The sequence below is a fragment of the Podarcis tiliguerta genome (assembly GCF_965153285.1).
Source record: "Podarcis tiliguerta genome assembly, chromosome: 2".
In the NCBI taxonomy this organism is placed as follows: Eukaryota; Metazoa; Chordata; class Lepidosauria; order Squamata; family Lacertidae; genus Podarcis; species Podarcis tiliguerta.
The window spans coordinates 11961932-11987763 of record NC_139535.1 but is presented as its reverse complement, the minus strand read 5'-3'; the positions used below and the strand labels follow the sequence as shown (position 1 = coordinate 11987763).

General features: G+C 48.9%; 2 protein-coding genes and 2 long non-coding RNA genes across 8 annotated transcripts in view; 3 read left to right on the top strand and 1 right to left on the bottom strand.

Annotated features, from left to right (window-relative positions):
* LOC310671130 overlaps window positions 1-25832 on the top strand; it is an 87001-nt gene that overhangs the window by 39838 nt on the left and 21331 nt on the right. The gene's annotated exons all lie outside the window — the stretch shown is intronic.
* On the bottom strand, window positions 306-7998 carry FKBPL (FKBP prolyl isomerase like). Of its 4 annotated transcripts, none has more exons than XM_083426532.1 (3): window positions 7858-7998; window positions 1513-1602; window positions 306-1388 (listed from the first exon to the last, which is right to left on the bottom strand). In XM_083426532.1, exon 3 carries the CDS (start codon window positions 1288-1290, stop codon window positions 337-339), a length of 954 nt encoding a protein of 317 aa, XP_083282658.1. In that variant the 5' UTR covers window positions 1291-1388; window positions 1513-1602; window positions 7858-7998; the 3' UTR covers window positions 306-336. The 4 variants fall into 4 exon arrangements, with proteins under 4 accessions (XP_083282658.1, XP_083282659.1, XP_083282660.1 ...); XM_083426533.1 differs by having other exon boundaries at window positions 7862-7983; XM_083426534.1 differs by lacking the exon at window positions 7858-7998 and adding an exon at window positions 5620-6029.
* LOC310671008 lies at window positions 2668-5624 on the top strand. 2 transcript variants are annotated; one of them, XR_014507661.1, is made up of 4 exons: window positions 2668-2682; window positions 2820-3430; window positions 3647-3742; window positions 5350-5624. It is a non-coding gene; the product is annotated as an uncharacterized lncRNA (long non-coding RNA). The 2 variants fall into 2 exon arrangements; XR_014507662.1 differs by having other exon boundaries at window positions 2815-3430.
* On the top strand, window positions 7871-25832 carry ATF6B (activating transcription factor 6 beta; the record flags this gene model as incomplete). The annotated part of the gene is given in 18 exon segments (XM_083424969.1): window positions 7871-8077; window positions 8079-8268; window positions 8271-8417; window positions 9695-9798; window positions 11434-11518; window positions 12524-12633; window positions 12721-12850; window positions 13382-13558; window positions 14255-14442; window positions 15185-15370; window positions 17858-17949; window positions 18975-19145; window positions 20695-20802; window positions 20924-21014; window positions 21212-21282; window positions 21765-21876; window positions 23840-23924; window positions 24939-25832. Coding segments are annotated over 18 exon segments (2538 nt in total). The 3' UTR covers window positions 25223-25832.

Here is a 25832-nt window from a genome sequence, read left to right as displayed (position 1 = left end):
AACAAGTTGAATGAATACAAAAACAAGATTAAAATACAACATTAAAATATTGAAACATTAAAATATTAAAATCCAGCCTCATCGCAGGAGAAGGAAAGGAAAAAAGAAAGAGAGGGAGGGAATCAAATTGGCTCCAAGCCAAAGGCCAGGTGGAACAACTCTGTCTTACAGGCCCTGCGGAAAGAAATCAGATCCTGCAGGGCCCTGGTCTCATGAGGCAGAGCGTTCCACCAGGCTGGAGCCAGTGCTGAGAAGGCCCTGGCTCTGGTTGAAGCTAATCTAACTTCCTTAGGGCCCAGGACCACTAGGGTGAATGATTATTATTATTATTTTTATTCAGGCAAACATTTTTTGCATGGCTCGGGCCAGCTTGGCATCCCGCGCTCTGATCCGCTCCATGACTCTTTCCAGTTCTCTCCGGGCTGCCCGGTTCCCCGGTTCCACTTGCAGAACCCCCTTCAGATCCTTCGCCGCCCCCTCCAGGTCATTCATGGCATCGTGAGCCAAGCCCCGCCGGAAGAGGGCCTTGGTGTTGGCCGGCTGCAGAGCCAGGGTCTTGGTGCAGTTGCAGGCGGCATTGGCCGGCTGGCGCAGCCTCAGCTGGCAGGCAGCCAGGTTGGCGTGCAGCTCGGCTTTGATCTGGTCGTAGTCCGGCGGAGGGGCAGCCACGACGAGCAGCCGCAAGGCCCTGGCATAGCGCCGTGCCGCAGCGGCGACGTCCCCTGCCCGGTACAGCTCCCCGCCCCGTTCTTTGTTGCTGAGGACCAAGTCCCACTTCTCGGCGGCGCTCATCTCCCAGGAGTCTTTGGCCTCCGTGAAGCTCGCTAACCGGATGGCCACGGTGCCTCCCGCTGCCAACCTCGCCTCGGCCTGCTCCCCGGACAGCATCGTTTCCAGGCAGCGGTCCACGACCCCGTCCCACTCGGCGTCACCGCCACCCAGCTCCACTTCAGCCCACCGGTGGGTTGGGTAACTCAAGGGTGATCCTGGCTCAGCTTCGAGGAAGACTTGGCAGAGGGAGCCTTCCTTAGGCTTATCTAAACCCGTGCCCGTCTCCAGGACCAGTTTGACGAACGTGCCGTCTGGGCAGGCCCAAGGGACGTCCCTGTGGGTTGGGTCCCGAGGGGGCAGGTTCTCTTTCAGGTCCTCTCCTTCCGCCTCGGCCCTGCTCCCCTTCTCTCCTCCACTCCCAACGGATGCGCCACGGCTGCTCCCTTGGCCAACGGCTGACCCCTGGTTGGGTTTCTTGCCGGGCATCTTCTCGGTGGCCGGTTCTGTACTTGCCATCATGTAATCAACTATTGCCAGCTTTGGGGATGCGATGTTCCCGAACACCAGCGAGGGAAGGGCAGGGCTTTAAGGAGCTGTTCGCCAGGAGGCAATCCGGCCTAGTAACAGCGAAGACGAAAAAGCACAAGATGGCGTTGAAAAGAATGGGCAATTGCCTCCCCACACTGAGCCCAGATGCCTCTGAGACCCAGTGTGGGGTATGGCGGTGGGCACAGTTGTTACCTTTCCACCCCACTCCAAATTCCAGCTCAGCCAAGGTTTCCCCGTGTGGCTCTGGGCGATGCCAACAGTCTTCCAGCTTCAGTTCCTGATCTGTAAAATGGGAACAGCGGCAGCTTAAATCACAGGGTTGTTGTGAGGACAAGCAAGCAAGACTATAAGAAGCATTTTTTTTCTAAATGTGAAGGGGAAGTTTGGGCACTGCTTGACCATTGCCTTTCACTAGCAGAGCCAGAAAGGCCCTGCCATGTTTGTCGACCATCTAGGGCTCCCATTTTCTCCCAAGCCACTGGAATGCGAGCGACCATTTGATGACATCACAGCAAGTCAACCAATGACTGGGCAGGGCTTGTCTTTGACAGCCAACGTTTAGCTCATTCTCCCTCGTTATGAAGATTACATACACTCAGTTGTCCCCCAGAACCTGGCTCCAAACCCAAAATAGATTTAATACGCCACATAAAACAGAACAAATGAGGCTCTCAAACGATTCAGCACCCCATTTCTCCTCCCGCCGAAAACACATCCATGCTGCAGTAACCTTTCTGACAGAGCAGCAAAATGCTTAATTATCTTTTTAGTCTGTGAAAGTCCCCCAATATTTCCCGCTTCATCCTATGCCTCATGATTTCTTTTTATTCCCCCCTCCCCCCATCATTATCAACCATGCTCTCCTCGCCTTACCTCAGTTGCTCAGTACTGGTCCTCAGCACTGAATGGATGAGCAGGGCATAAGCTTCAGCTTCTCCCTCAGTCACACACTCGTTTATCTAGTCCCCCTCCACATTCCCCCCTTCTTCTTCTTCTTCTTCCTCTCCCCCCCCAACGTCATTTCCTCAGCAACCACCTGTCTTAGCAACCATTGTAGGCAGAAACCTTCCCTCAGGAGATGCTAGCAGAAAGGGCAGGCAGGCAAGCAGGGATAATTTATTTTTTTTGCCAGAAGCAAGGGGAGATCTCCCTGACTACCCCACCCTCGCCGTTATGAAACAGGGGACCCCCCCTTCCAATTTATAGGAAGCCGCCCCTTTTCTTCTTGACATCTTGTCTATGCAGCTTTCAGTCAGCTGCCAGAGAGAAGCTGAGGTTTAAAAAAACCCCACAATATTCACGGAAAGGATGTGAACTCACAACTCCCAAGCTCTGTACCAGAACCCTCTGTCAGAAATACAGGTAATAATGAAAAATGCCCTACGTTTTAAGCCTGCCCTGGAAAGCTGACAGAATCATTCTGCTGCTTTCCAGCATGAAAGGTTTGTTTCGTTTCTTTTTTAAAAATATATAGTAAATATACATTAATGCCAGGACAGGTAAAGTCAGGAAGACAGGGACTTCCTGCAACGTGATGTCACCTTCCGTACTTGACTGGATTCAATGCTGATGGCAAATCCCACAAGTCATTAAATAAGAGAGAGAGAGAGAAATGGGTAAGAAATATGGACATGTGGCAGGAAGATGCCTGGAAACTCCAGAAGGGGCATATAAAAGACTATGGAAGATATGCTACATTATTATTAGTTATTTGATTTCCTACCTGCCCTTAAAGTCCATAAGGTCTCAGGGCAGGTTATGGCAATTTAAAAATACAGTACTAAAAACAAATTACAGCTCCAAGAACGGACTCATGGGTTTTCTGAGATGGGGTAGAAAAGTCCTGTGGCATTTTAGAGCCTAACTATTAATCCTAAACCCATTAAAAGCCTTTGTTGCTTTGCTGCAACGGATCAACAAAGCTACCCCACCCCCGACCTTGTAGTAGAGGTAATAAAACTACATTTCCCAGAATGCCTTTCTTTACTCTTCAACTCCACCTTCTTCCTTCCTGCCTTTTATAATCCAGTTTATGCAAGGGGTCTATAGCAGAACTTCCAAGCTGACCGGCGCTCTCCTTCCTGAAGCATGGTGTGACTTATAATTGGTGGTACGTATAGGGTCTGCAAAGGGAGGCAAGGGGAGCCCGGACTCCTGGGTTCCTTTAGAATCGGGAGGGGGGGGGGGCACATTGTGTGCAGGCAGAAAGCTAGGAAGTCAGTGCTCACTAGACTAGAGGCTGGATTCCTGGGCAGGAGCCAGTACCAGCCACACAGATGTGTCCAGCTCCTCCAGGGAAATAACAGATTTCCTCTCTTCAATTCAGTTTGCCGCTATGTGGCTAGGAGAATAGCAGCATCGCTGCGCAACGAGGATCTGGGGGAGCCTGTGTTGGCGTGCAAGAATGGGGTGTGCCCGCTGGGTAAGTGACCCCCCCCCCACCCTACCCTGTCTCCCTGCCAGCCGTAATCTTCTGGAAGATCCCCTTTCCAGGAAATGCGGCCTCTGCTTAACCCCCTTCCTTAAACCACCCCCTAAAAAAAGAATCACAAAACCTTTTATGTAAATCCCTTAATCTTTGTCTCAATTGGACCCCACCCCCCCTGCAACCAAACCCAAAACGCATGTGGCGTCATCTGCTGCTCTCAACGACTCCTTCCCCCTGCAGCCACCCCCGTTGCTTTTCGCATTGTCAATTTTTTCCCCCGTTCGTTGTCCAAAATCTTCCCAGACAAGACCTTCTTTCATATTCCTACTCTTGCTTGGGGTTGGGGAATGCAAGTGGTTTTTATGCCTTACTATGAGGCAGAGTGTGGCAGTTGCCACAGGCAGCATATTTCATCTTATTTACTAAAGGTGTTTAAATATGCCTTGAATTACCGAAGTCTCTAAGCAATGCACAAAAAATAGAGTTCCAACTGATCATCAAAACAGAAAATGTCAGCTGTAGGAGAAAGGTCTTTTTCAGTCCTGGGACAGCTCAGTCGATAGTGCACAAGGAAACTCTTAATCTCAAGGTCGCGGGTTTGAGCCCCACACTGGGCAAAATATCTCTCCATTGCAGGGGGTTTGACTAGACAACCCTCGTGGTCTGTTCCAACTCTATTCTATGATTCTAAGATACCTGAAAGAAGAAGAGGTCTTTGCCAGGCGTTCAATGGGAAGGGGGCCTGTATAATCTCAGCTGGGAGGCAGCTCCACAGAATCGGGCAAATACAGGTGAAACTCGAAAAATTAGAATATTGTGGAAAAGTTTGTTTACTTCAGTAATCCAACTTAAAAGGTGAAACTTTTATATGATATTGACTTATGACATGCAAAGCGAGATCTGCTTCTACTTCTCAGAGGTCCAATCTTGCTCCATTTGCAATCCTTGTTTTTCTGATTTCATTGAATTTTCTGAGATTGTTCATTTGGGGTTTTCATCAGCTGTACGCCATGATCATCACAATGATAAGAAAGAAAGGCTTGACATACCTCGCTTTCCATGTCCTGAGTCTATCTCATATATTAGTTTCACCTTTGAAGTTGAATTACTGAAATCAATGAACTTTTCCACGATATTCTAATTTTTCCAGTCTCACCTGTAATACTTAACGCAGCGCTTCTGGTGGAAACGAGCCACGCATCTGAGCCATGGGGGGCCACCAGCAGCAACTCCTCTGAAGATCTCAGCGATTTGGGCAGGGATATGGGCACAAATGTTGGAGGATAGGGAGAGGCAGCGTGGTGTTGGACGATAGCTCTGTCCATCTCCAGGTATCTTGCTATCATTATCCTGGCATTGCCAAGGATCAAGTAGATCAGGGATGAGAAGCCTGTGGCCCTCCAGAACTTGTTTGACCACAGCTCCCATCATCCCTGACCACTGTCTAGGGCTGAAGAGAGCTGGTAGTCCGAAATATTTGGAGGGAACCAGGTTAGTAGTTCTGGATCAGCCTTTGCTAACTGCCAAGAGCAGGAATTAATATCAGCATTCTTGACAGCCTGGGCAGCATCCACATATCTTATTGTTGTCTTTTCTTATAGGCAAGCAAAAAAGCACAGTGCCGCCATCTACTAGTTCCCCTGTCAGCCACGGGGCAACCCCCCCTGCTGCCACAACAGAAGTTGGGATCCATAAGCCACATTCTTGATGGAATAAAATGAGGGATGGCAGAAGGAGAATGACGGTCCGTTTGACAACTCCTGTGCACGCAGGAATCGAACGGACCTGAGCATCCTTTAGCCTCCCCTCCACCTCACCGTTCCTCTGTTAAATCTGCTTAAATAAAAGAAGCACTTTGCGTGCTCTAATACACCAACTCGTTGTAAGAAGCATAATTTGGGAGTCGGTCGGTATGCTTTGCAGGAGATGGTTGTGAAATAGAATGGGATCCACAATGTTTTTCTCTATTGGGAGTATTTTTTTTGGCAGTCTCATACTTGCAGGTTGGGGCAGGAAATGGGATGATGAAAGGAAAATAGAAACCGAAGAAAGAACACATTGGTATATACACACACACACACACGCAAAGGTGAAAAGAACAGTATTTTTCCTCTTCAGCTATCCTTCCACAGAAGCCGTATATCTTTCCGGTGCAGTCCATTCTGCTGTCAAACCGTTCATGATGTCAGGAAGCATCACCTAGCACTTAGCCAAAATCTGCTTCCCCACAGTTTCCACCTCATTGGGTCTAGTCTTGCCCTTGGGTGCAACAGTGAACAGTTCCGCTTCACAGTCCTTCAGATACTTGAGGGCTGCTCTCATGCCTCCTTTTAATATTTTCTTATCCAGACTAAACATAATCAGCTCTTTCAACTTTCATAAGGCTTGCTGCATACCCCCCCCATACAGTCTTGGGGACTGTACAGTGGTACCTCGGGTTACGTACACTTCAGGTTACATACGCTTCAGGTTACAGACTCTGCTAACCCAGAAATAGTACCTTGGGTTAAGAACTTTGCTTCAGGATGGGAACAGAAATCGTGTTCCGGCAGCGCGGCAGCAGCAGGAGGCCCCATTAGCTAAAGTGGTGCTTCAGGTTAAGAAAAGTTTCAGGTTAAGAACGGACCTCCGGAACAAATTAAGTACTGAACCCGAGGTACCACTGTAGTCAGCATTTCACAAAGCCAGTATTGCCCAGCATCCTTAACAGTTCCAAGGATTCTTTGGAGAAATCAACATGATTTAAACATGATTGTTACTTACGTTATTTATTGAATTTCAATCACCTATCTCATAAAGGTGAGGGTGGGATGATCAGGAAGGGCTTCTTTGACTTTTGGTTGGTAGGACCCTTCAGCATCATGAACAATCTCCAGATTTTGATATTTGGATATCCACATTAACACATACTTTCCATGAGTCCCTTCCCACTCCAGGGAATTGACAGGGTTATGCGGGGTGGGGCTTACCTAGGCACACACACCCTATTTTATTCAAGTAGGCTCCCTGAACCCACTCTTTCCTGGGAAAATCTTTCCTGTCTAAATTTGTTCTGCTTCTGGAAAAAATGTTGCAACCTTAGAAATTGGCTGCTTCTGCTGGAATATAAACAAAGGGAAGGAGTCTGGATTTGATGGTGGATAAGAGAGCGTAGTAAAAGCAAAGGAAACCTGGCGTTATTTCATTTCCCGCCCTTTGATAATATCATAGCTACATCTACAGCATATCATGCCAAATCAGTTGTGCTGTGGGGCAATGAGGTCACTCATGGCAACCTTCCCTTGACTAGTCAATAACACCCAATTCCCTGATGCGCCTCTGAAAAAGTTTGCCACAATTTGCCCTGCTGTCCTGGCAAAACCAGGGACTAAACCAACCTGCATGTGTCACATCCGCTTTGAGGTTTTGTTTCATTTTTACAATCAAGCGGCATACAAATTTTTATATAAAATAAATAAGTAAATGCCATTTTAAACCTGGCATATTTTTTTCTTTTTCGCTTTCATATAGAAAAATTGTATTGGGGTTTTTTCAAAACAAAAAGGATGAGTTTTAAAACATATAAATGAATAAATAGTCCCTTGTGCACCTAGCATCTTTAAACATCAACCATCAGCAGCAGAAAGCATTTCTCTTTTTCGACTCCCTAGCTCCATACAAGGAGAAAAGTCCTGTGTTAAAATACCTGTGCACTAGACTGCTTGTTAAAAAAGATACCAACAGAGCCAGAAAGATGCATGAATAAAACGACAGCAACCTTTAGGTGCAATATAATATAAAATGCACCTCGCTATCCTTAAAACACCCGTGTGAGAGAAATGATGCTGTTTTCATTTTACAAACAGGAAACTCAGACTAAGAATATGCCACTAATCCAACATTTTTCAAGGGCCAAAGAGGCCTAATAATAATAATAATTCTTAAAAGGAATAGAAACACATCATTTAAAAAATACAACAAAACTACAGCTCCCATAAGCACTTGCGCGTCAAGGTATTTTCCCTTCTTTACGCATGCGCTCTTTCCCCTAGATTCTATACACGCACAAACGCATCGCAGCGCCTGAAACCTCTATTTTATCAGTGCGCGTGCGCCGAATTAATAATTACCCACCCTTGCCTCATGGAGCGCGTTGACGCAGCGTGGTGCCGGCTCAATCCTCCGCGCTGGAATTTCAAGGCGTCCGGGGACAAGCGCCGCGCAGTTTCCCCACTGCGCATGCGTCCTTCGACCCAAGCGCGGCTCCGTGAGGCGTCCCACAAAACCAAGCGGACATTCAAAAGAAAGAAAACCACTTCGCGTTCCGTAATGCGCTTGCGCGCTGTTTCGTAGCAACCGCCGCGCGCAAGCGCACTCCCGCCTTCCGCCTTCTCCGCGTGCGTTCGGGCTCGGTACAACTTCCGTATCATCCTCCTTCTCCACTGGTGGATATTCCGGCCGTGACCCGCCCCTTGCTCGCTCTGGTTGGCCGAGGAGGCGACGGAGCCGGCGTCCTATTGGGCGCTTCTGTTGTTATGGCAGCGGGGGTGGGGCGGGAGCCGGAGTCGGCCGTGCAGCGTAGTGTACCGGGAAGGCGGAAGGAAGATGGCGGCGCTGGCTTCGGAGCTGCTGCTGCTGAGCGACTCGAGCCGTTTCCGCGCGGATAACCTTCTGAGCAGCGAGGACTGGGGTGGGTGCTCGGCGGGGACGGGGGGGGGGGGAGCCTGTGGGCGGAGCTTGTTTGGGGTGGGCGGAGCGTGGCTGTTGGGGAAGGGGCTGCAAAGGCGAAGAAGGTGGGAGGGAAGGAGGATCCTGCGCTACCTTAGCCCACAGTTTAAACAGGTGCGCGACAGGCCCTCTGCGTCTCCACGAGGCGGAGGTGCGGAGCTTCACCTGGTGGGTGCCCACCTGCCATGCACCTGCCGAAGGGGGCTCCAGTTCAGTCCCCTGCATAGCTGTCAACGTTTCCCTTTTTGAAAGGGAAATTCCCTTATTCCGAATAGGATTCCTCGCAAGGAAAGGGAAAAGTTGACAGCTATGGCCCCCTGCAACGCAGGAGTCTTTCACCCAACGTGGGACTCACGACCCTGAGATTAAGCTGTTGTAAGCAACTACATACATTGGCAGGATTGACATAAAACTTGTAGTAAAAAAATGAACTATGAATTGACAAATAAGAGTTGTGGTAGAGATGCAGCGGGGGAAGCCATTACATTAAGATCCACAATATAGGGGGAGGGAAGTCAGAAGGTATTGTATGTTCATGTTTTGAATTCATTTGTTTATGTAAAATAGGAAAATGCAAAAATAAAATTTATTAAAAATAATATTTTTTTAAAAAGTGTCTCATGCTCTACCGACTGAGCTTATGCTTCAGGGATGTGTGAGATGTTGCCTTAACAAAGATCTGGAGGTTCACAGGTCCCCACCTCCTCCCACAACGCCATCCATCGTGTTCAGGACACGTTGACTTTAGTCTTTGAAGGCTGCTTGTGCTTTGTTTTTGTTCTTTACCTGTCATAATAATGTAGTTGAGGCCAAAGGCACCAGCTGTGAGGTAAAGGACAAACCATGTGTGGTCTTTTATTATTATACTTTTTAACAAAATACAATGCGTAAACAACATCAGCGAAAATTGAAAATATACATGCTGTGAAATGAGGGGAAAATCTTTAAAATATATTAGTGGATTCAGTCAAACTGGCAAAAACATGCTTATTTGTATTACCGTGGAGTGAGTTGTTTATGTGGCTAATCACCAGAATCTAGAATTCCAGAACTGTATGATAAGGGGGAGCAGCTATAGTTGTATTTGGGGAGAAGGTGGGGCCAGGCCTTGCTTAATGCATACACACAGAGATGTGCTTGGTATGGGCTGTAAGTGAAAAGGGAGAGCAGTAAAGGGTTAAAATATGTTTGGAATCTGTTACTTGCCCTACTGAATGCCCCTTCCCATTCTCCCCACAGATGCAGGTCTGTACAGCTGCCTGGAAGACGATGGGGATGTGGCAGCTGAGCTCTTCCCCTGCCTCGAACGCAGCATTGTGGATGGTGGCTGTGCCCATTCCCTGGTGAGAGCCGCCTCCTCTCACATGCCTTCCTAGAAAAGGCTTTTTGCTTCCTTATCATCCCTCCCATTGCAGAGCAGCATGCTCTTCTCACCTCCTGTTTATCTTTCATCCACTCCCTGCTACTTAACATCAGTCCTTAATGCTGTTTGTCTTGAGGACCTGCTCACCCTCATTCCTGTTGCTACATCTTCTGAGGGCACACACATGCATAATGGGGCTTGTGCATGATATAGGGATGTTTAGGGAAGCTTTTAATGTTTGATGCATTACTGTATTTTAATATTTTGTTGGAAGCTGCCCAGAGTGGCTGGGGAAGCCCAGCCAGATGGGCGGGGTATAAATAATAAATTATTATTATTATTATAGGATAGTGGTGGCGAACCTTTTAGAGACTGAGTGCCCAAACTGCCACCCAAAACCCACTAATTTATCGCAAAGTACCAACACAGCAATTTAATATGGGATAATACTGATTGTCTGCATGCACACATAAAAATAAATATACCATAATAAAAATGTGGGGAGGATTGGCAGGAGCTGTGGAGCTTTTGTGGGGACGGACGTGCAGATAAACACTAACATGCATGGACAACACTTCCGGTAGCATGCTGAAGCTACAAATCATCTCAACGCTCACTGGCAGCAGAAATTAAAAGAAAAGCGCTTGACACAGCTGCAAGTCACATGCAATATCGTCACTGACTATCTTCTGCTCATGGCAGCAAACAATCCAACCAATCACAGTGTGTGGGGGGGAACGGTGCGGAGGAATGTCAGCTGGTTGGCAGGTGCGCAAATCCCCCAATGCTGCTGTGGCCGGTGCATGCTATAGGGAGTGTTTCCTGCCCACAGTGCTGGGGGGGGGAGTGGCTGCCCACTTTGCCAACCCCCAGGAATGGCCCTGCTGGGGCAATGGTGCATGTGCCAACAGAGAGGGCTCTATGAGTGCCCACTGGCACGCGTGCCATAGGTTCTCCACCACTGGTATAGGATGGTGTGAGCTGGGTTTGCATCCGGGAGATCCAGGTCCCTTATCTTCACAGTGAAAGGGGCATTTTCCTCTTTAGATTGCATGTACTAGATTTATCTATGTTCACTTTGGTCCTTGAATAAGCTGCCCAGATGTGTACTACCAAATCTGTGACGCCAAGCCACACACTCTCATCTTCCGCTACATGTTTAACCCACTCTTGCCCTACAAAACTATAAACCCCATACTTGTTAATAAGCTACACCCACAATAATGCCATCAAATTCCCAGCTTACACTGGCTTGTTGCCTGTCGGCTGTGCATGCGTATTAATATATATTCATTCAGGATTTACAGAAGGCGAGAAGGGAAGCACGCAACCATCTCTGCTAAAACGCTAACAATGTGTGGTTCATCTTCTCCCTGAAATGTTTCCTTTACAGTGGAAATGGAATGTTGTAACATTAAGAATTGATGCACGAGTTTGCATTTTTCTTCTCTTCATAATTCCTTTTTCTGTTGCATCATTTAGACTGTAAACCTGAAGCCTTATTGTTGATCTTTGCAAGCTGCTTATTTATGGCCAAAGGGGGGGGGGTCAAAATGCTTCACAGAAAGACACACACAGAGATCAGTTTTGTTTTCTATCCTAACTCTCTTGGCAGCAGTTCAGTGATGGGTTCGACCTGGACATGGAAACGGTGCCCCCGGACCCGCCTTGGGACCCACTGCACGACTCTCTCTTCCCAGGTAAGTACCTTTGTGAGATTGTGGGAGGGCTGTTGAGAGCCCGAGAGATGCCGAGCTGTGTATATGGTAGGATCATACAGTATACAGGTGTGTGGACCAAGTGTGTGGGGACGAGACCTACATTAGGCTAGATTGTCTTTGTGAGTTAATGCAAAGAATGTGCCAGCACTCTTGGTGGAGGTGTACGCACTGCATGGACAAGATTCCAGGTCTGAGTCCCCTGTCTCTCCAGTTTAAAAAGGTCTCAGTGAAACATTGGAGAGTCACTGCCAATCAGAGTCTAGAATACTGGACTAGGTAGAACCCATGGACCAGTTGGTATAAAGCAGCCCCATGCTACAGAGGGAGATCCCTTTCTTCCAGTTTTGAGGGGTAGAGGAGATGGCTGTTGCCTTCAGGCCCTCGTCATGGGTTCACCAGAGACATCTAACTGGCCACTGTCAGACAGTGGGTTAGATGGGTCATTGGTGTGTTACAGCAGGACAGTTGTTATTTCTGAGCCTCCGTATGGTTTGAACAGCCTAGAATTAACATGGAGCAAAGTTTTCCCCCTCCCCCATCCTGGACCACCTAGTTAAAGTTTCTATAGTTTCTATATATAAGTCTTATATCTAATGCCAGCAACTAAACTGGCTGGTGGGTAGAGCAGCAGAAGGGGTGAGAGGCCATATTGCTTTCACTGATCTCCCTAAACTCTGCCCCACCAGCTAAGGCTCAAAACCACAAATAACCTGCGGCTTGCGTTTGGCAGTTTCCCTCTTCTTCCTGAAGGCAGCTTGGCAGGGGTTAAGCTCCCCTTTGCCACTGGACAGCAATCTAGCCCATTTCAGGGCTAGACAAAGAGCTTCTCTTTGCCTCCCAGACAAATACTTGTCCAGCATTTATTTTCAGTGCAAACTTCCCAGGCGGCACAGAGGAGATAAGTTGAAGCGACTTCTTTGTTTCCATGGTTGAAGTGGCTGGCAGTGAAAGCATGTTAGTGATTTGTTCCCCTTCTTCCTTTAGAGCTGCAGGTGAAGTCAGAGCCCGTCTCCCCCGCCTCGTCGCATTGCTCTGATTCCTCCACGCTGTCCTCTTCCTCCTCCTCCTCCTCCTCCGCTGATCTCTCAGGGCAGGTATGCTTGTCGGACCTCTTGATACAGTGGAATCTTGCCTCCTGCCCCTTAAGCTCTTGTGCTCAGGCCTGCGTTTTTCTCTCGCAGGCCCCTGGCCAGGCCGATGTGATGGGAGTGAAGACCGAACAACCCCCCACCCCTCCGTGCATGTATGGAGATGTCCTACCCCCCCAATTTGGCACGGTGCAGATCAGTGTCGTCCCGGCTCCTGAGACAGGTATGTAGTGGATGAGAGAGAGTAGAAATAGCAAGTGCCTAGGGAGAAAGGGGAGGATGCGGGTGGTGCTGTGGGTTAAACCACAGAGCCTAGGGCTTGCCGATCAGAAGGTCGGCGGTTCGAATCCCTGCGACGGGGTGAGCTCCCGTTGCTGGGTCCCTTCTCCTGTCAACCTAGCAGTTTGAAAGCACGTTAAAGTGCAAGTAGGTAAATAGGTACCGCTCCGGCAGGAAGGTAAACGGCGTTTCTGTGCGCTGCTCTGGTTTGTCAGAAGCGGCTTAGTCATGCTGGCCACATGACCTGGAAGCTGTACACCAGCTCCCTCGGCCAATAAAGCGAGATGAGCACCGCAACTTCAGAGTCGGCCACGACTGGACCTAATGGTCAGGGGTCCCTTTACCTTTAGGGATAAAGAGATGCAAATTAAGTCAATATGAGATTCCTGTGGCAAAAAATTGGGTCATTTAGTTTAACCTAATATAAGGTGCCCTTCAGAAAAGCGGCTTCACTGATCAGCTTGTTCTGTTACAGGGAAACCGGCAGCTTCCAATAAAGCCGAGAGCATTCTCAGCCGGAAGCCCCCCATTCAGCCAAAGCCAGTTGTGGTCACCACTGTCCCAGTGCAGCCTGCAGCCACGTCCAGTAAGACCATCTTATTGCAGCCTGTACCTGTGTCCCAGCCGCAGGCTATCAACCCAGCGATTTCAGGTAACGCTTTCGCTGTCTGGGGGTTGTGATCCAGAGCGTGTGAAAGGCCACAGATTGGGCAGTGCAGAAATAGAGAAAGGTTCAGCTAATAGGAGCCTGCTTGAACCCAGGTTCCAAGTGCAGCTGAACACGCTGTACTAAGGGGCACACAAGTCCTCTTTTCAGATTTCCCTAATGTTGTTAAACGTGGCACCCAGCTGCACAGTTGCACCCTTGAGGACTTCCCTTGGCATCCACCAGCCCTCTGAGCCCCCCTTGGTTATGAGGTAGTCAGGGTGGTTGCCATTTTTCACCTTAGAAAAGTACGTAGGGCTGAAGTTGGAAGAGTGCTACTCTCTCCCCCCGCCCTTTCAGCTCTCTGTGCTTTTTAAGGCTCACTCACTTCATTGGAGCTGGCGTTCTCCTTCACAGTGTGCTTTCTCGGTCTCTTGGGAGGGGGCTGATCATGGGGAGAGAAGTGACTTGGGGCCACCTTGCTCAAAAGCCCAAATGTGCCCACGAGGCTGAAAACCTTTCAAACTGATTTTAATTGTGTTCTTTCGCTGCTTTGTTGTTTGCTACCCTGGGGTCCTTTGGGAGGGAGAGCAGTATAGGAATTTAATAATGAATGAAAAGAACCTTTTTTTGTGTGGGGCAAAACTACAATGTATGTGTGGCAGGCATGGATTTATAGGCCCTTGCCTTTTTTAACCTCAGTTCCAGCACAGAGTGTTGTGATTTCCCAGTCTGAGCTGCTGCATCTCCCCGTCTCTGGGCTGATCAAGGTTCAGTCCCCTCTAAAGGAAAGTCTCCCAGCAAAACCAACTCCCTCTGCCCCAAAACCAGAAACCAAAACTATTGTCCCGGCGCCGACGCAAATAGGACCCTGCAACCAAGAGATCGATGTAAGTACCTTTCGGCCCCCTTCATTCTGCTGCTCCGGGGTTCACCGGTCCTGTCCTGGGACTTCTCCTGAACACATGTGACGAGGGGGGTATATGGCTGAGCATTATGGCCACATGTGTGCTGTGTGTTTGTATTTGTGTTTGTATGCCCCACAGAGAGCCACAAGGTCTATAAATAGCAAAACCCTAGTGGTCCCGGGCCCTAAGGAAGTTAGAGTAGCTTCAACCAGAGCCAGGGCCTTCTAAACACTGGCTCCGGCCTGGTGGAACGCTCTGCCTCATGAGACCAGGGCCCTGCAGGATCTGATTTCTTTCCGTAGGGCCTGTAAGACAGAGTTGTTCCGCCTGGCCTTTGGCTTGGAGCCAATTTGATTGCCTCCCCCTCTTTCTTTCTTTTTTCTTTTTCCTTTCTCCTGTGATGAGGCTGCATTTTAATATTTTAATGTTTCAATATTTTAATGTTGTATTTTAATCTTGTTTTTAAGTTGTATTCATTCAACTTGTTTTTATTATTGCTTGTTAGCCGCCCTGAGCCTGGCCTTGGCTGGGGAGGGCGGGGTATAAATAAAAAATTATTATTATTATTATTATTATTATTTATTTTAACCCAATGACAATTGGAGGGCTGCAGCATCCCCATCTCTGTTTTAAAGCGAGAGTGTATGCGTGTGTGTGTGAGAGAGAGAGAGAGAGAGGGAGAGACAATATAGCATTCCCCACCCACTTTGCTAATTCCCCAAAGATCAAGGTACTTAAAAGGCAGCAGCGGATGATCAAGAACCGTGAATCGGCCTGCCAGTCGCGGCGGAAAAAGAAGGAGTATCTGCAAGGGCTGGAGTCTCGGCTGCGGGAGGCCCTGACGGATAACGAGCGGCTGCGGCGGGAGAACACGCTCCTTCGCCGCCGGCTGGACTGTGTCCTGAACGAGGTGAGTGCCTGCCGGCCAGACCTGCAGCTTTGTTGGGTCCCTCACACACCCCGCACCATGTGTGCCTGCATATTTGTCCACCCGCACTACATCCACATTTCAGCAATCGGTGGATTACCAGCAGGACTGCAACAAAATGTTGCAGTGTAGCTTTGCCTCCTAACAGGAGCTCTTCTGTTCTGGATGTCAGCCAGTGACACTCAGTACCCCCCGCGGCTGCCAAGCCTGCCTGCTTGGTTCTCACTGAGCTGATTTTCAGGCTGGTGGAGAGGTGGGATTGCCCTGTTTGAGTTTAATTTGAGTTTAACTTCTGTAAACCTTGGGGTTCCTTTGAGCAAGCATGAACCTCTCTCGTTCCTCTGCAGTCCCACTTTAACTCCAGTCCTGTTGGCCCTCACCACCTGAGCTCCCAGTACGTTCCTGAGCACAATTCAAAGTGTTGGTGCTGACCTTTAAAGCCCTAAATGGCCTCGGCCCAGTATTCCTGAAGGAGCGTCTCCACCCCCATCATTCTGCCCGGACACTGAGGTCCAGCTCCGAGGGCCTTCTGGTGGTTCCCTCACTGCGAGAAGCCAAGTTACAGGGAACCAGGCAGAGGGCCTTCTCGGTAGTGGAATGCCCTCACATCAGATGTCAAAGAGAAAAACAGCTACCAGACTTTTAGAAGACATCTGAAGGCAGCCCTGTTTAGGGAAGCTTTTAATGTTTAATAGACTATTGTATTTTAATATTCTGTTGAAAGCCGCCCAGAGTGGCTGGGGAAACCCAGCCAGATGGGCAGGGTATTATCATTATGAGCCTGGTATTTGAGTGATTATGGTACAACAGGAGAGGCCGTGGCCCAAGAAACTCTACCTGACTGCCTCTTACACGTTTGCTTGGGCAGTTGCATGACTGCACACGAGTCTCACCTCTGCAGATGGATGGAGTTTGGAGTGAACATGTGAGAGCCAGAATGCAGGGTCATCCTAAGGAGTCTGGCAGTGTGGTTTTCATTCTGCCTGTTCTGCCTCTCCTTGCAGGAGAAAATAAGTGAACACATCTCATGGCCCTCTTCCCATATCTGTCTTCCCTCCTGTGCTGGGCAGGGATGGGCTTTTCATAGCCGCTGAAACGTATCACTTCTGCATCTATAAATGCCTCATCAGCACTGAAATGCTTGCACCTCTTCTGGGGAGGTGTTATTGTATTTATATTTATATTCATATTCATATTTATGTTTATGTTTATATTATTTACCACCCTTCATCATAAATTCCAAGTCCTCCCCTCCCAAATACAATATATAATAAAGATTAAGACACAAACAGGAAACTAAAGCAGCAGTAAAAACTGTTCTAGTGCTTAGTTACCAATAATAATAATAATAATAATAATAATAATAATAATAATAATATTTTTTTATTTATACCCCACCCATCTGGCTGGGTTTCCCCAGCCACTCTGGGTGGCTTCCAACAGAATATTAAAATACAATAGTTTATTAAACATTAAAAGCTTCCCTAAACAGTAAAAAGAGGTTTTTTTCACAAGTTTGGTTCCAGTGGCTCGGCTGCTATCATCTCCATTGTTTTATGAAGAACAGCAGTCTGCTTTCAAAATAATTGGTGTTTGGTTCTGTTTGTCTTGAAATCCTTAAACATGACATTTGGATGCAAGTGGTTAATGGAAAGCTTCTCTTCAGTGAACCTTTGTCTAGATGTTTTCTTGTCTCACTCTGTATGAGAAGTCGGCTGGGCCATCTACCAGTGCCATGCAGGGCTACGATACGATGATGCCCACTCCCGAAATGGGAGCCCCAAACTCTCACAATCCCATTGGAAGGGACACAGAAGGGACACAGTTGACGTCCCTTTGGGCACTGCAAGGGCAGTGAGACTTCTTTTTTTTAAAAAAGTTTTTATTGTTAAAATAATTCAGCTTTAATACACACATATTGCAAATATACAAACATACAAACATACATTTCATACAATCCTTAAAAATGTTCAAAGATACCTACACTCAATCCCACGGATAATTCCTTTTCCCATCACCATCCACCACCCCTCACCCCACCTTTGTGTTAGACTTCCAATTGCAATTTCTTTCCACTTCTACTTTCTTTCACACACCTTTAACCTAATTTCATGCTCCTTTTTCTATTACACCATTGTTATCCATCTTATTTAGTATTTCAGTATTTAAAACGGAACTTGTTTATTCTAATAGGAGTTCTGATTTTTCAATATGGTTTTGCAAGTATCCTTTAAACACCTTCCAGTCCCTGTCTATCTTCTCTTTTGAGATCCTTCCAATTTCTCCCATTGTTTTGGATATATTGTAGCACTCCAATAATTTGGTAAGCCACTCTATTTTTGTTGGTATAATACCAAGTCTCACTGCCGGGGAAAATTGGAAAAGTGGTATTATACCGGCAGTGAGACTTCTAAGTGGGCGACATGCCTCTGTGGCCATAACCACGTGTTTCTTGCCTTCTCCCTGCAGAACAACGAGCTGAAATTTGGCTCTGGCAACCGGAAGGTCATCTGCGTCATGGTGCTGCTGCTCTTCATAGCTTTCAACTTTGGGCCTGTCAGGTGAGGCTTCAGAGTGCTTGCGGGTGTCCCTCCAGGCCCACAATTGGGGAGTGAATGACTTTGCTAGGCAGTCCCTGTCTGGGAGCCTCTGAAGTTGGCAAGGCCCCAGAGAAATTGGTTTCAGTCGTAGGTGGTGAAGCCGGCATGTGTAGGCTTGCTGGATGTTTGGCAAAGTTAAGCAGACTGGATAGGGAAGCATATTTCCTGGGTTGAAGTTGGACTAGAGCCCTGAAAGCTCTCCCCACCCCACATTTCTTGTAGGCAACTCTCCTTTTTGCATCACGCTAGGGAAGGAGTCACATGCTGTGACTCAGTGCGCTGTGGCCTAAACCACTGAGCCTCTTGGGCTTGCCAGTTGGAAAATCGGCGGTTCAAATCCCCATGATGGAGTGAGCTCCTGTTGTTTTGTTCCAGCTCCTGCCAACCTAGCAGTTCGAAAGCATGCCAGTGCAAGTAGATAAATAGGTACCACACCGGCGGGAAGGTAAACGGCGTTTCCAGGTGCTCTGGCTTCCGTCACGATGTTCCATTGAGCCAGAAGTAGTTTAGTCCTGCTGGCCACATGACCCAGAAATCTGTCTGTGGACAAACGCTGGCTCCCTTGGCCTGAAAGTGAGATGAGTGCCGCAACCCCATACAGTGGTACCTCGGGTTCAGAACTTAATTCATTCTGGAGGTCCGTTCTTAACCTGAAACTGTTCTTAACCTGAAGCACCACTTTAGCTAATGGGGCCTGCCACTGCGCCGCCACCACGCAATTTCTGTTCTCATCCTGAAGCAAAGTTCTTAACCCGAGGTACTATTTCTGGGTTAGCACGAGTCTGTAACCTGAAGCGTCTGTAACCCGAGGTACCACTGTAGTCACCTTTGACTGGACCTAACCATCCAGGGGTCCTTTACCTTTACAGATAGGTTCATAGATATTTTAATGAAATAAAAACGATAATAAATTAAGCTCAGACCTCTTTGGTAGAGTGTCCCTGAACTCCTCTAGGGAACGTAACTCCCCGTTTCCATCTCTCCAGCATCAGTGAGCGCAAGGCGGCAGACGTGGAGCTGCCGAAGCAGGAGGTGGAGGCTGGCCCTGGCCGGAGGCACCTTTTAGGCATCGCAGAGGAGACCCACGACACTCCAGAGGAGGAGCAGGAAGAGCGGCAAGAGGAGGCCCCAGCCAGGCTGAGAAAGGCACAATTCCGGTAAATTTGGGGGGCAGGCAGGAGAAACAACAAGGTGATGAAGAGAAGAAGAAACAACCTGCCCGTGCATCTCTCTGTTAAAATTATTTTGGGGGCCCTGGCAACCAGGAAGAAATCCTTGACTGTGTTTGGATGCGATGCTAAACAGGGGGTGAGGGTCCCGAGGCTTGGAGGGTCCCAACTATAGCCCTCCATGCCTCTCTGACGGCCCCATTTGACTCTGCCAACTCATACTCCCCTCCCCAGGCCTTCCTTTATTTACTTATTGCATTCCTGCCCCACCCATTTCTCCCAAGGAACTCAAAGGTGACGTTGGAGGTTTCTGAGCAGAGCTTGGATGGCCATGAGTCATGGATGATTTAGTCGAGATTCCTGCATTACAGATGTATGGTGTAAAATGCAAAGTTGGTTTGGCAGGAAGGGAAGGGGACTGTCCAACTGAAGCCAGCCCGCCTCATTCTGTTCTTGAAACATGTGGCTTTGCTCCAGGTTGAGCAGCTACTTACAGATTGTGCGACTCCCAAATCATAGAATCATAGAATAGAATCATAGAGTTGGAAGAGACCACAAGGGCTATTGAGTCCAACCGCCTGCCAAGCAGGAAACACCATCAGAGCACTCCTGACATATGGTTGTCAAGCCTCTGCTTAAGGACCTCCAAAGAAGGAGACTCCACCACACTCCTTGGCAGCAAATTCCACTGTCAAACAGCTCTTACTGTCAGGAAGTTCTTCCTAATGTCTAGGTGGAATCTTCTTTCTTGTAGTTTGGATCCATTGCTCTGTGTCCGCTTCTCTGAAGCAGCAGAAAGCAACATTACTCCCTCCTCTATGTGACATCCTTTTATATATTTGAACATGGCTATCATATCACCCCTTAACCTCCTCTTCTCCAGGCTAAACATGCCCAGCTCCCTTAGCCGTTCCTCATAAGGCATCGTTTCCAGGCCTTTTACCATTTTGGTTGCCCTCCTCTGGACACGTTCCAGTTTGTCAGTGTCCCTCTTGAACTGTGGTGCCCAGAACTGGACACAGTACTCCAGGTGAGGTCTGACCAGAGCAGAATACAGTGGTACTATTACTTCCCTTGATCTAGATGCTATACTCCTATTGATGCAGCCCAGAATTGCATTGGCTTTTTTAGCTGCCGCGTCACACTGTTGGCTCATGTCAAGTTTGTGGTCAACCAAGACTCCTAGATCCTTTTCACATGTGCTGCTCTCAACCCAGGTGTCACCCATCTTGTATTTGTGCCTCTCATTTTTTTTGCCCAAGTGCAATACTTTACATTTCTCCCTGTTAAAGTTCATCTTATTTGTTTTGGCCCAGTTCTCTAATCTGTCAAGGTCGTTTTGAAGTGTGATCCTGTCCTCTGGGGTGTTAGCCACCCCTCCCAGTTTGGTGTCATCTGCAAATTTGATCACCATATGCTCTTCTCAGCTCTTCCTCAACACTTGATTTCCTCTCTCGGCCGATCTCTATATAAAATTCACATTTTCTTCTCTCTCTCTCTCCCCCCCCCCCGCCTTTCTCTCTTCCTCCACCCCAAGAAACTTGTCGGCTCCCTTCTCTGACATGAAGGACCTAATGCTGAGGGACTTGGACAAGTTGTTCCTCGGTTCCGATTGCCGCCAGTTCAACCGCACTGAATCCCTCAGGTGGGTCCTGGGGCAGGAGAAGGGAGGGGGCGCTAAGCATTTTGGGGAGGACTGTGGTGAGCATTGAGGCCTGGGAACATTGTGGGTGACCCTTCTGCCTGCCTCCTCTTCCCCCCTGCAGACTGGCCGACGAGCTCAGCGGCTGGGTCCGCCGGCACCAGATCAACCGCAGGAAACCCTCGCAGTCCCGCAAAGCAGCTCAAGCCAGCCAGGTGTGATGCGGATTGGGGGGAGGCAACTGTTTGGGCAGGGAAATGGGGGGGGGGTGTTTCAGTGGCGATAATCCCTTGCGGGGCTAGACAAGGGCGCCCAGAATCTTACTGTGGTTTGCCAACAAGGTTGAGGGCAGGGCCAGGGGCTCTGTTGCTTCACGGCCTCTTCATATCCTTGCTTTCATTCTTCATTTCAGGAAAAGCCACAAAAGAAGCCCCCTAGCCCCTCCCGCTACGTGCCCGCCAGCCCCCCCAGGCACCCTGAGAGGTAAGCGGCTTCTGCACCGAATTGATTTGAGTTAGCTCCCTTTTTCGATATGGAAACACCCTGCGCCTCTGGCTTACAAGCTAACCCCCTTCCCAACACACACGAGGAAAAGGGATCAGGGAGGGAAGAGGAAGAACTCAAACTCCAGCACCAATTCTTAAGTTCTTATAATGACCAGCTGGCATTATAAGGGGTAGGAGGTGCGCAATTGAGCTGGCCTCTCACAGCAGAATGGATGGGGTGAGCCCTGCTTCCCATGTCACCCCAGAGGCTGGCTAATGGGACAGCTGCCTCCAGGGCTAAGGGAGAGGAGGCCTGGTGGAGCCTCTTCAGATTAGCTCCTTGCTTCGTTGCTCCCTCCACCCACCCGATGGAGACTCCATTCCTATGTCCCGTGACAGTGATGAGGTAGAGGGAGCCCTGATGTTTGCAAACAGATCTCCTCTCCAACCCGCCCCCCCCATCCTCTTCTGCCTTTCCAGGAATTCCCTCAGTCAGCTGCAGGTATACCAGCACCCTGACCACACGGAACACGACTTCATGGACGCGATTGACCGCCGCGAGGATACTTTCTATGTGGTGTCCTTCCGCAGGGTGAGTAAAGAAAGGCTTGTGGGGCACTGAGCCACTGAGTTGAGCAGGCAGTGCGGCGCCCCAGATTTTGCATTGCACAATGTTCTCCTTCAGGCATGTGGCTCCAGAGAGAGAGCCAGGAAGGAAGCACTTTCAGACTTGGGCAGAAGATTACAGGTTGCATAAAGGCACACTGGGGCAAAGATGCAAATGGAGAATTTTCCCTTCTCGGAAGCCACAAGGCAGGAGTGCCTAACCTGTGGCCCTTCCTGTAGTTAATAATAATAATAATAATTTTTTTATTTATACCCCGCCCTCCCCAGCCAAGGCTGGGCTCAGAGCAGCTTATAAGCAATAATAAAAACAAGATGAATGATTACAACTTAAAAACAAAAGTAAAATACAACATTAAAATAATGGAACATTAAAATATTAAAATGTAGCCTCATCACAGGAGGAGAAGGAAAAGAAAAAAGAAAGAGAGGGAGGGAGGGAATCAAATTGGCTCCAAGCCAAAGGCCAAGCGGAACAACTCTGTCTTACAGGCCCTGCGGAAAGAAATCAGATCCTGCAGGGCCCTGGTCTCATGAGGCAGAGCGTTCCACCAGACCGGAGCCAGAGTTGAAAAGGCCCTGGCTCTGGTTGAAGCCAATCTAACTTCCTTAGGGCCTGGGACCACTAGGGTGTTGTTATTTATGGACCTTGAGGCTCTCCGTGGGGCATACCAGGAGAGGCGGTCCCGTAGGTACGAGGGTCCTAGGCCATGAAGGGCTTTAAAGGTCAAGTTGCTGAACTACAACTCCCAGCAGCTCCTTCCAGCATTGCTGGCGCTCAGGGATGCTGGGGCTGTCCCCAGGCCACATCCCTTTCACAGCCATGCCCCATTCCTACCTCTGCTTTGCACCCTTCTTTTAAATGTTTTTTTAACAGCTGGGATAATAGAATTGTAGAATGGGAAGGGACCATGAGAGTCACCTGGTCCAACGCCTTGCAATGCAGGCGTCCGGGATGTTGAACTCAGCTCCTTGGGCCGGCATTTGTGGAGTCTGGGAGCCAAACGGGGAGAGGTGGTCAGGGCGTGTCCTTGAACTCCAGCACACCCTGGGTCTCTTAATTCTTACATCAGTGATGATTTTGTCATGAAATCCCACTCAGTATTGATCCAGAGCAGAACTCCGACTTATAGTTAGCAGAGTAAAAACTTAAACACATTGCAGGATTCCCAAAAAATAGACCAGAGGCCATTGTATTTCATCCAGCAGAGCTTTACTGCTACTGAAGGCAAATGAGCATAATGGTCACAAATCCAGTACATTCAGGACTGGCACTGTCCATAAGAAATCCAGTTGCAGCAGACTTAACTTAAACTTACAGTAACTTCTAATAAGTCTATGTACAGAACACCACACCAGACGGAAAAGAGGTAGAAAGAGAAAGTCCCCATGACACTGGGAGCCAGTGTGGTGTAGTGGTTAAGAGCGGTAGTCTCCTAATCTGGGAAACTGGGTTCGCGTCTCCGCTCCTCCACATGCAGCTGCTGGGTGACCTTGGGCCAGTCACACTTCTCTGAAGTCTCTCAGCCCCACTCACCTCACAGAGTGTTTGTTGTGGGGGAGGAAGGGAAAGGAGAATGTTAGCCGCTTTGAGACTCCTGAAGGGGAGTGAAAGGCGGGATATCAAATCCAAACTCTTCTTCTTCTTCTTCTTCTTCTTCTTCTTCTTCTTCTTCTTCTTCTTCTTCTTGTTCTTGTCAGAAAAGATAACAGAACCAGTTTAGGCCAGCTGTACTCAGCCTCTCTGAAGCAATAACCCAAACATCAGGAGCCTTCTGCTTGCTTCTTTCACACAGAGAAGCTTCCAGAACCCTCCTGAATTAAGTAGAGTAGGAAAGATCTCTACACATCAGATCAATACATACTTTCTGCACAAAGAAATGCAAACTGACAGATTTTCCTCTCCTGTCTTTCCCCCTCTTTAACCTTAGGATCACTTGCTGCTGCCTGCCATCAGCCACAACAAAACCTCCCGCCCAAAAATGTCACTGGTGATGCCAGCCATGGCTCTCAACGGTAAAAAAAGAAAGAAAAGAAAACGTGCGGGTAGACTTGAGGACTTGGTGTCCAAATGTTTTGTGCGAGATGCAGTCACCGACTACATCTGCATCTCCATATCTATATATATGTATATCCCTTTGGCGCTGTTTTCTAAACCACTGAGCCTCTTGGGCTTGCCGATCGGAAGGTCAGCAGTTCGAATCCCTGCAATGAAGTGAGCTCCCATTGCTCTGTCCCAGCGCCTGCCAACCTAGGAGTTTGAAAGCATGCCAGTGCAAGTAGATAAATAGGTACTGCTGTGGCGGGAAGGTAAATGGCATTTCCATGTGCTCTGGCTTCCATCACGGTGTTCTGTTGCACCAGAAACGGTTTAGTTGTGGTGGTCACATGAGCAGGAAAGCTGTCTGTGGACAAACGCTGGCTCCCTTGGTCTGAAAGCGAGATGAGCGCCACAACCCGATAGTCACCTTTGACTGGACTTAAGCGTCCAGGGATCCTTTACATTTACCTTTTTTTACCTATATTATTATTAGGCTGCAGGTGGCGCTGTGGGTTAAACCACAGAGCCTAGGGCTTGCTGATCAGAAGGTCAGCAGTTTGAATCCCCGCGACGGGGTGAGCTCCCGTTGCTCGGTCCCTGCTCCTGCCAACCTAACAGTTCGAAAGCATGAACTGCAAGTAGATAAATAGGTACCGCTCCAGCGGGAAGGTAAACGACGTTTCTGTGCGCTGCTCTGGTTCGCTGGCTGTACGCCGGCTCCCTCAGCCAGTAAAGTGAGATGAGCGCCGCAACCCCAGAGTTGTCTGCGACTGGACCTAATGGTCAGGGGTCCCTTTACCTCTACCTATATTATAAAATTTATACCAGTAGGTGCCTGGGCGGGTTACAATAATATGTTATATACAGTTGGGGGGGGGGGGGAGAGAAGACTATTCTCATTCCCTCCAGAGGGAGGGTATAAATTCTATGAAGCAAATATGAAACAAATAACAATCGCCTTCTTGCTTTGTTTTCTTTCTCCCCCCCAGAGAGCCTGTACAATTCGTCCCTGGGCTACGAAGTGATGATGCAGATAGACTGTGAGGTCATGGACACCCGCGTCATTCACATCAAGAGCTCCACGGTGCCTCCCTTCCTGAGGCGGCACGACGCCGCCACCCGCGACAACCGCACCCACCCTTCTTCCCCGCCGGCCTTTTCCGGGAGAGCGGCGGCCCGCGCGGCCTTGCGGGCCCCCAGGCCCACCTTGCCCTCTGGCAGGCGGCCCCCACAGCGCACCCTCTACCTCGGGGAGCATGGGGGAGGGGGCTAGAAAAGGGAGGCCCCCCCACCCCGACGACACCGGGGAGAAGAGCCCACTTGACGGAAAGTGGGGGCCCTCAGGCCAGGGGAACGGACCTGCCCCCTCAGTGGAACTCCTGCTCGTGTCGAGAAACGGGCTATGCCACTATGTCAGCTGATCTCACGGCTGCCTCCAGGAGGGGGTCTGTGGGGATTGGATCCTGCGGTTCGGGGGGCTGGGGGCTGGCACCGCGGCCACTACCTCCCCCTACAACGCCCCCTCCCCACTGCGTGGCCCAGTTGAGACTTTCTGTGCACCTCTGCTGCCCCCTGATGGCTGAGACTAAGGAACCTGTGCATTTGGGTAAATGTGGGAGAAGGGTGAGGAAGGGTGTCTCTTTTAAACTACTGTCTCCAATCGTGTGTGTGTCTGTGTGTGTGTATAGGATAGGGGCAAAGGGAAGTTTGCAAAATGCAGTATGTTCGTGTGTGTGTGTGTGTGTGTGTGTGTGTGTACACTCCCCTCCCAGTTACTCTGATGGCACTTAAATCTGCCCCCTTTGGATCCTCCTTGTGTGTTTTTTTTTATTTTTAAAAAAGATAAATAATAGCTGCAAAATAAACTTAATATGTGACCAGAA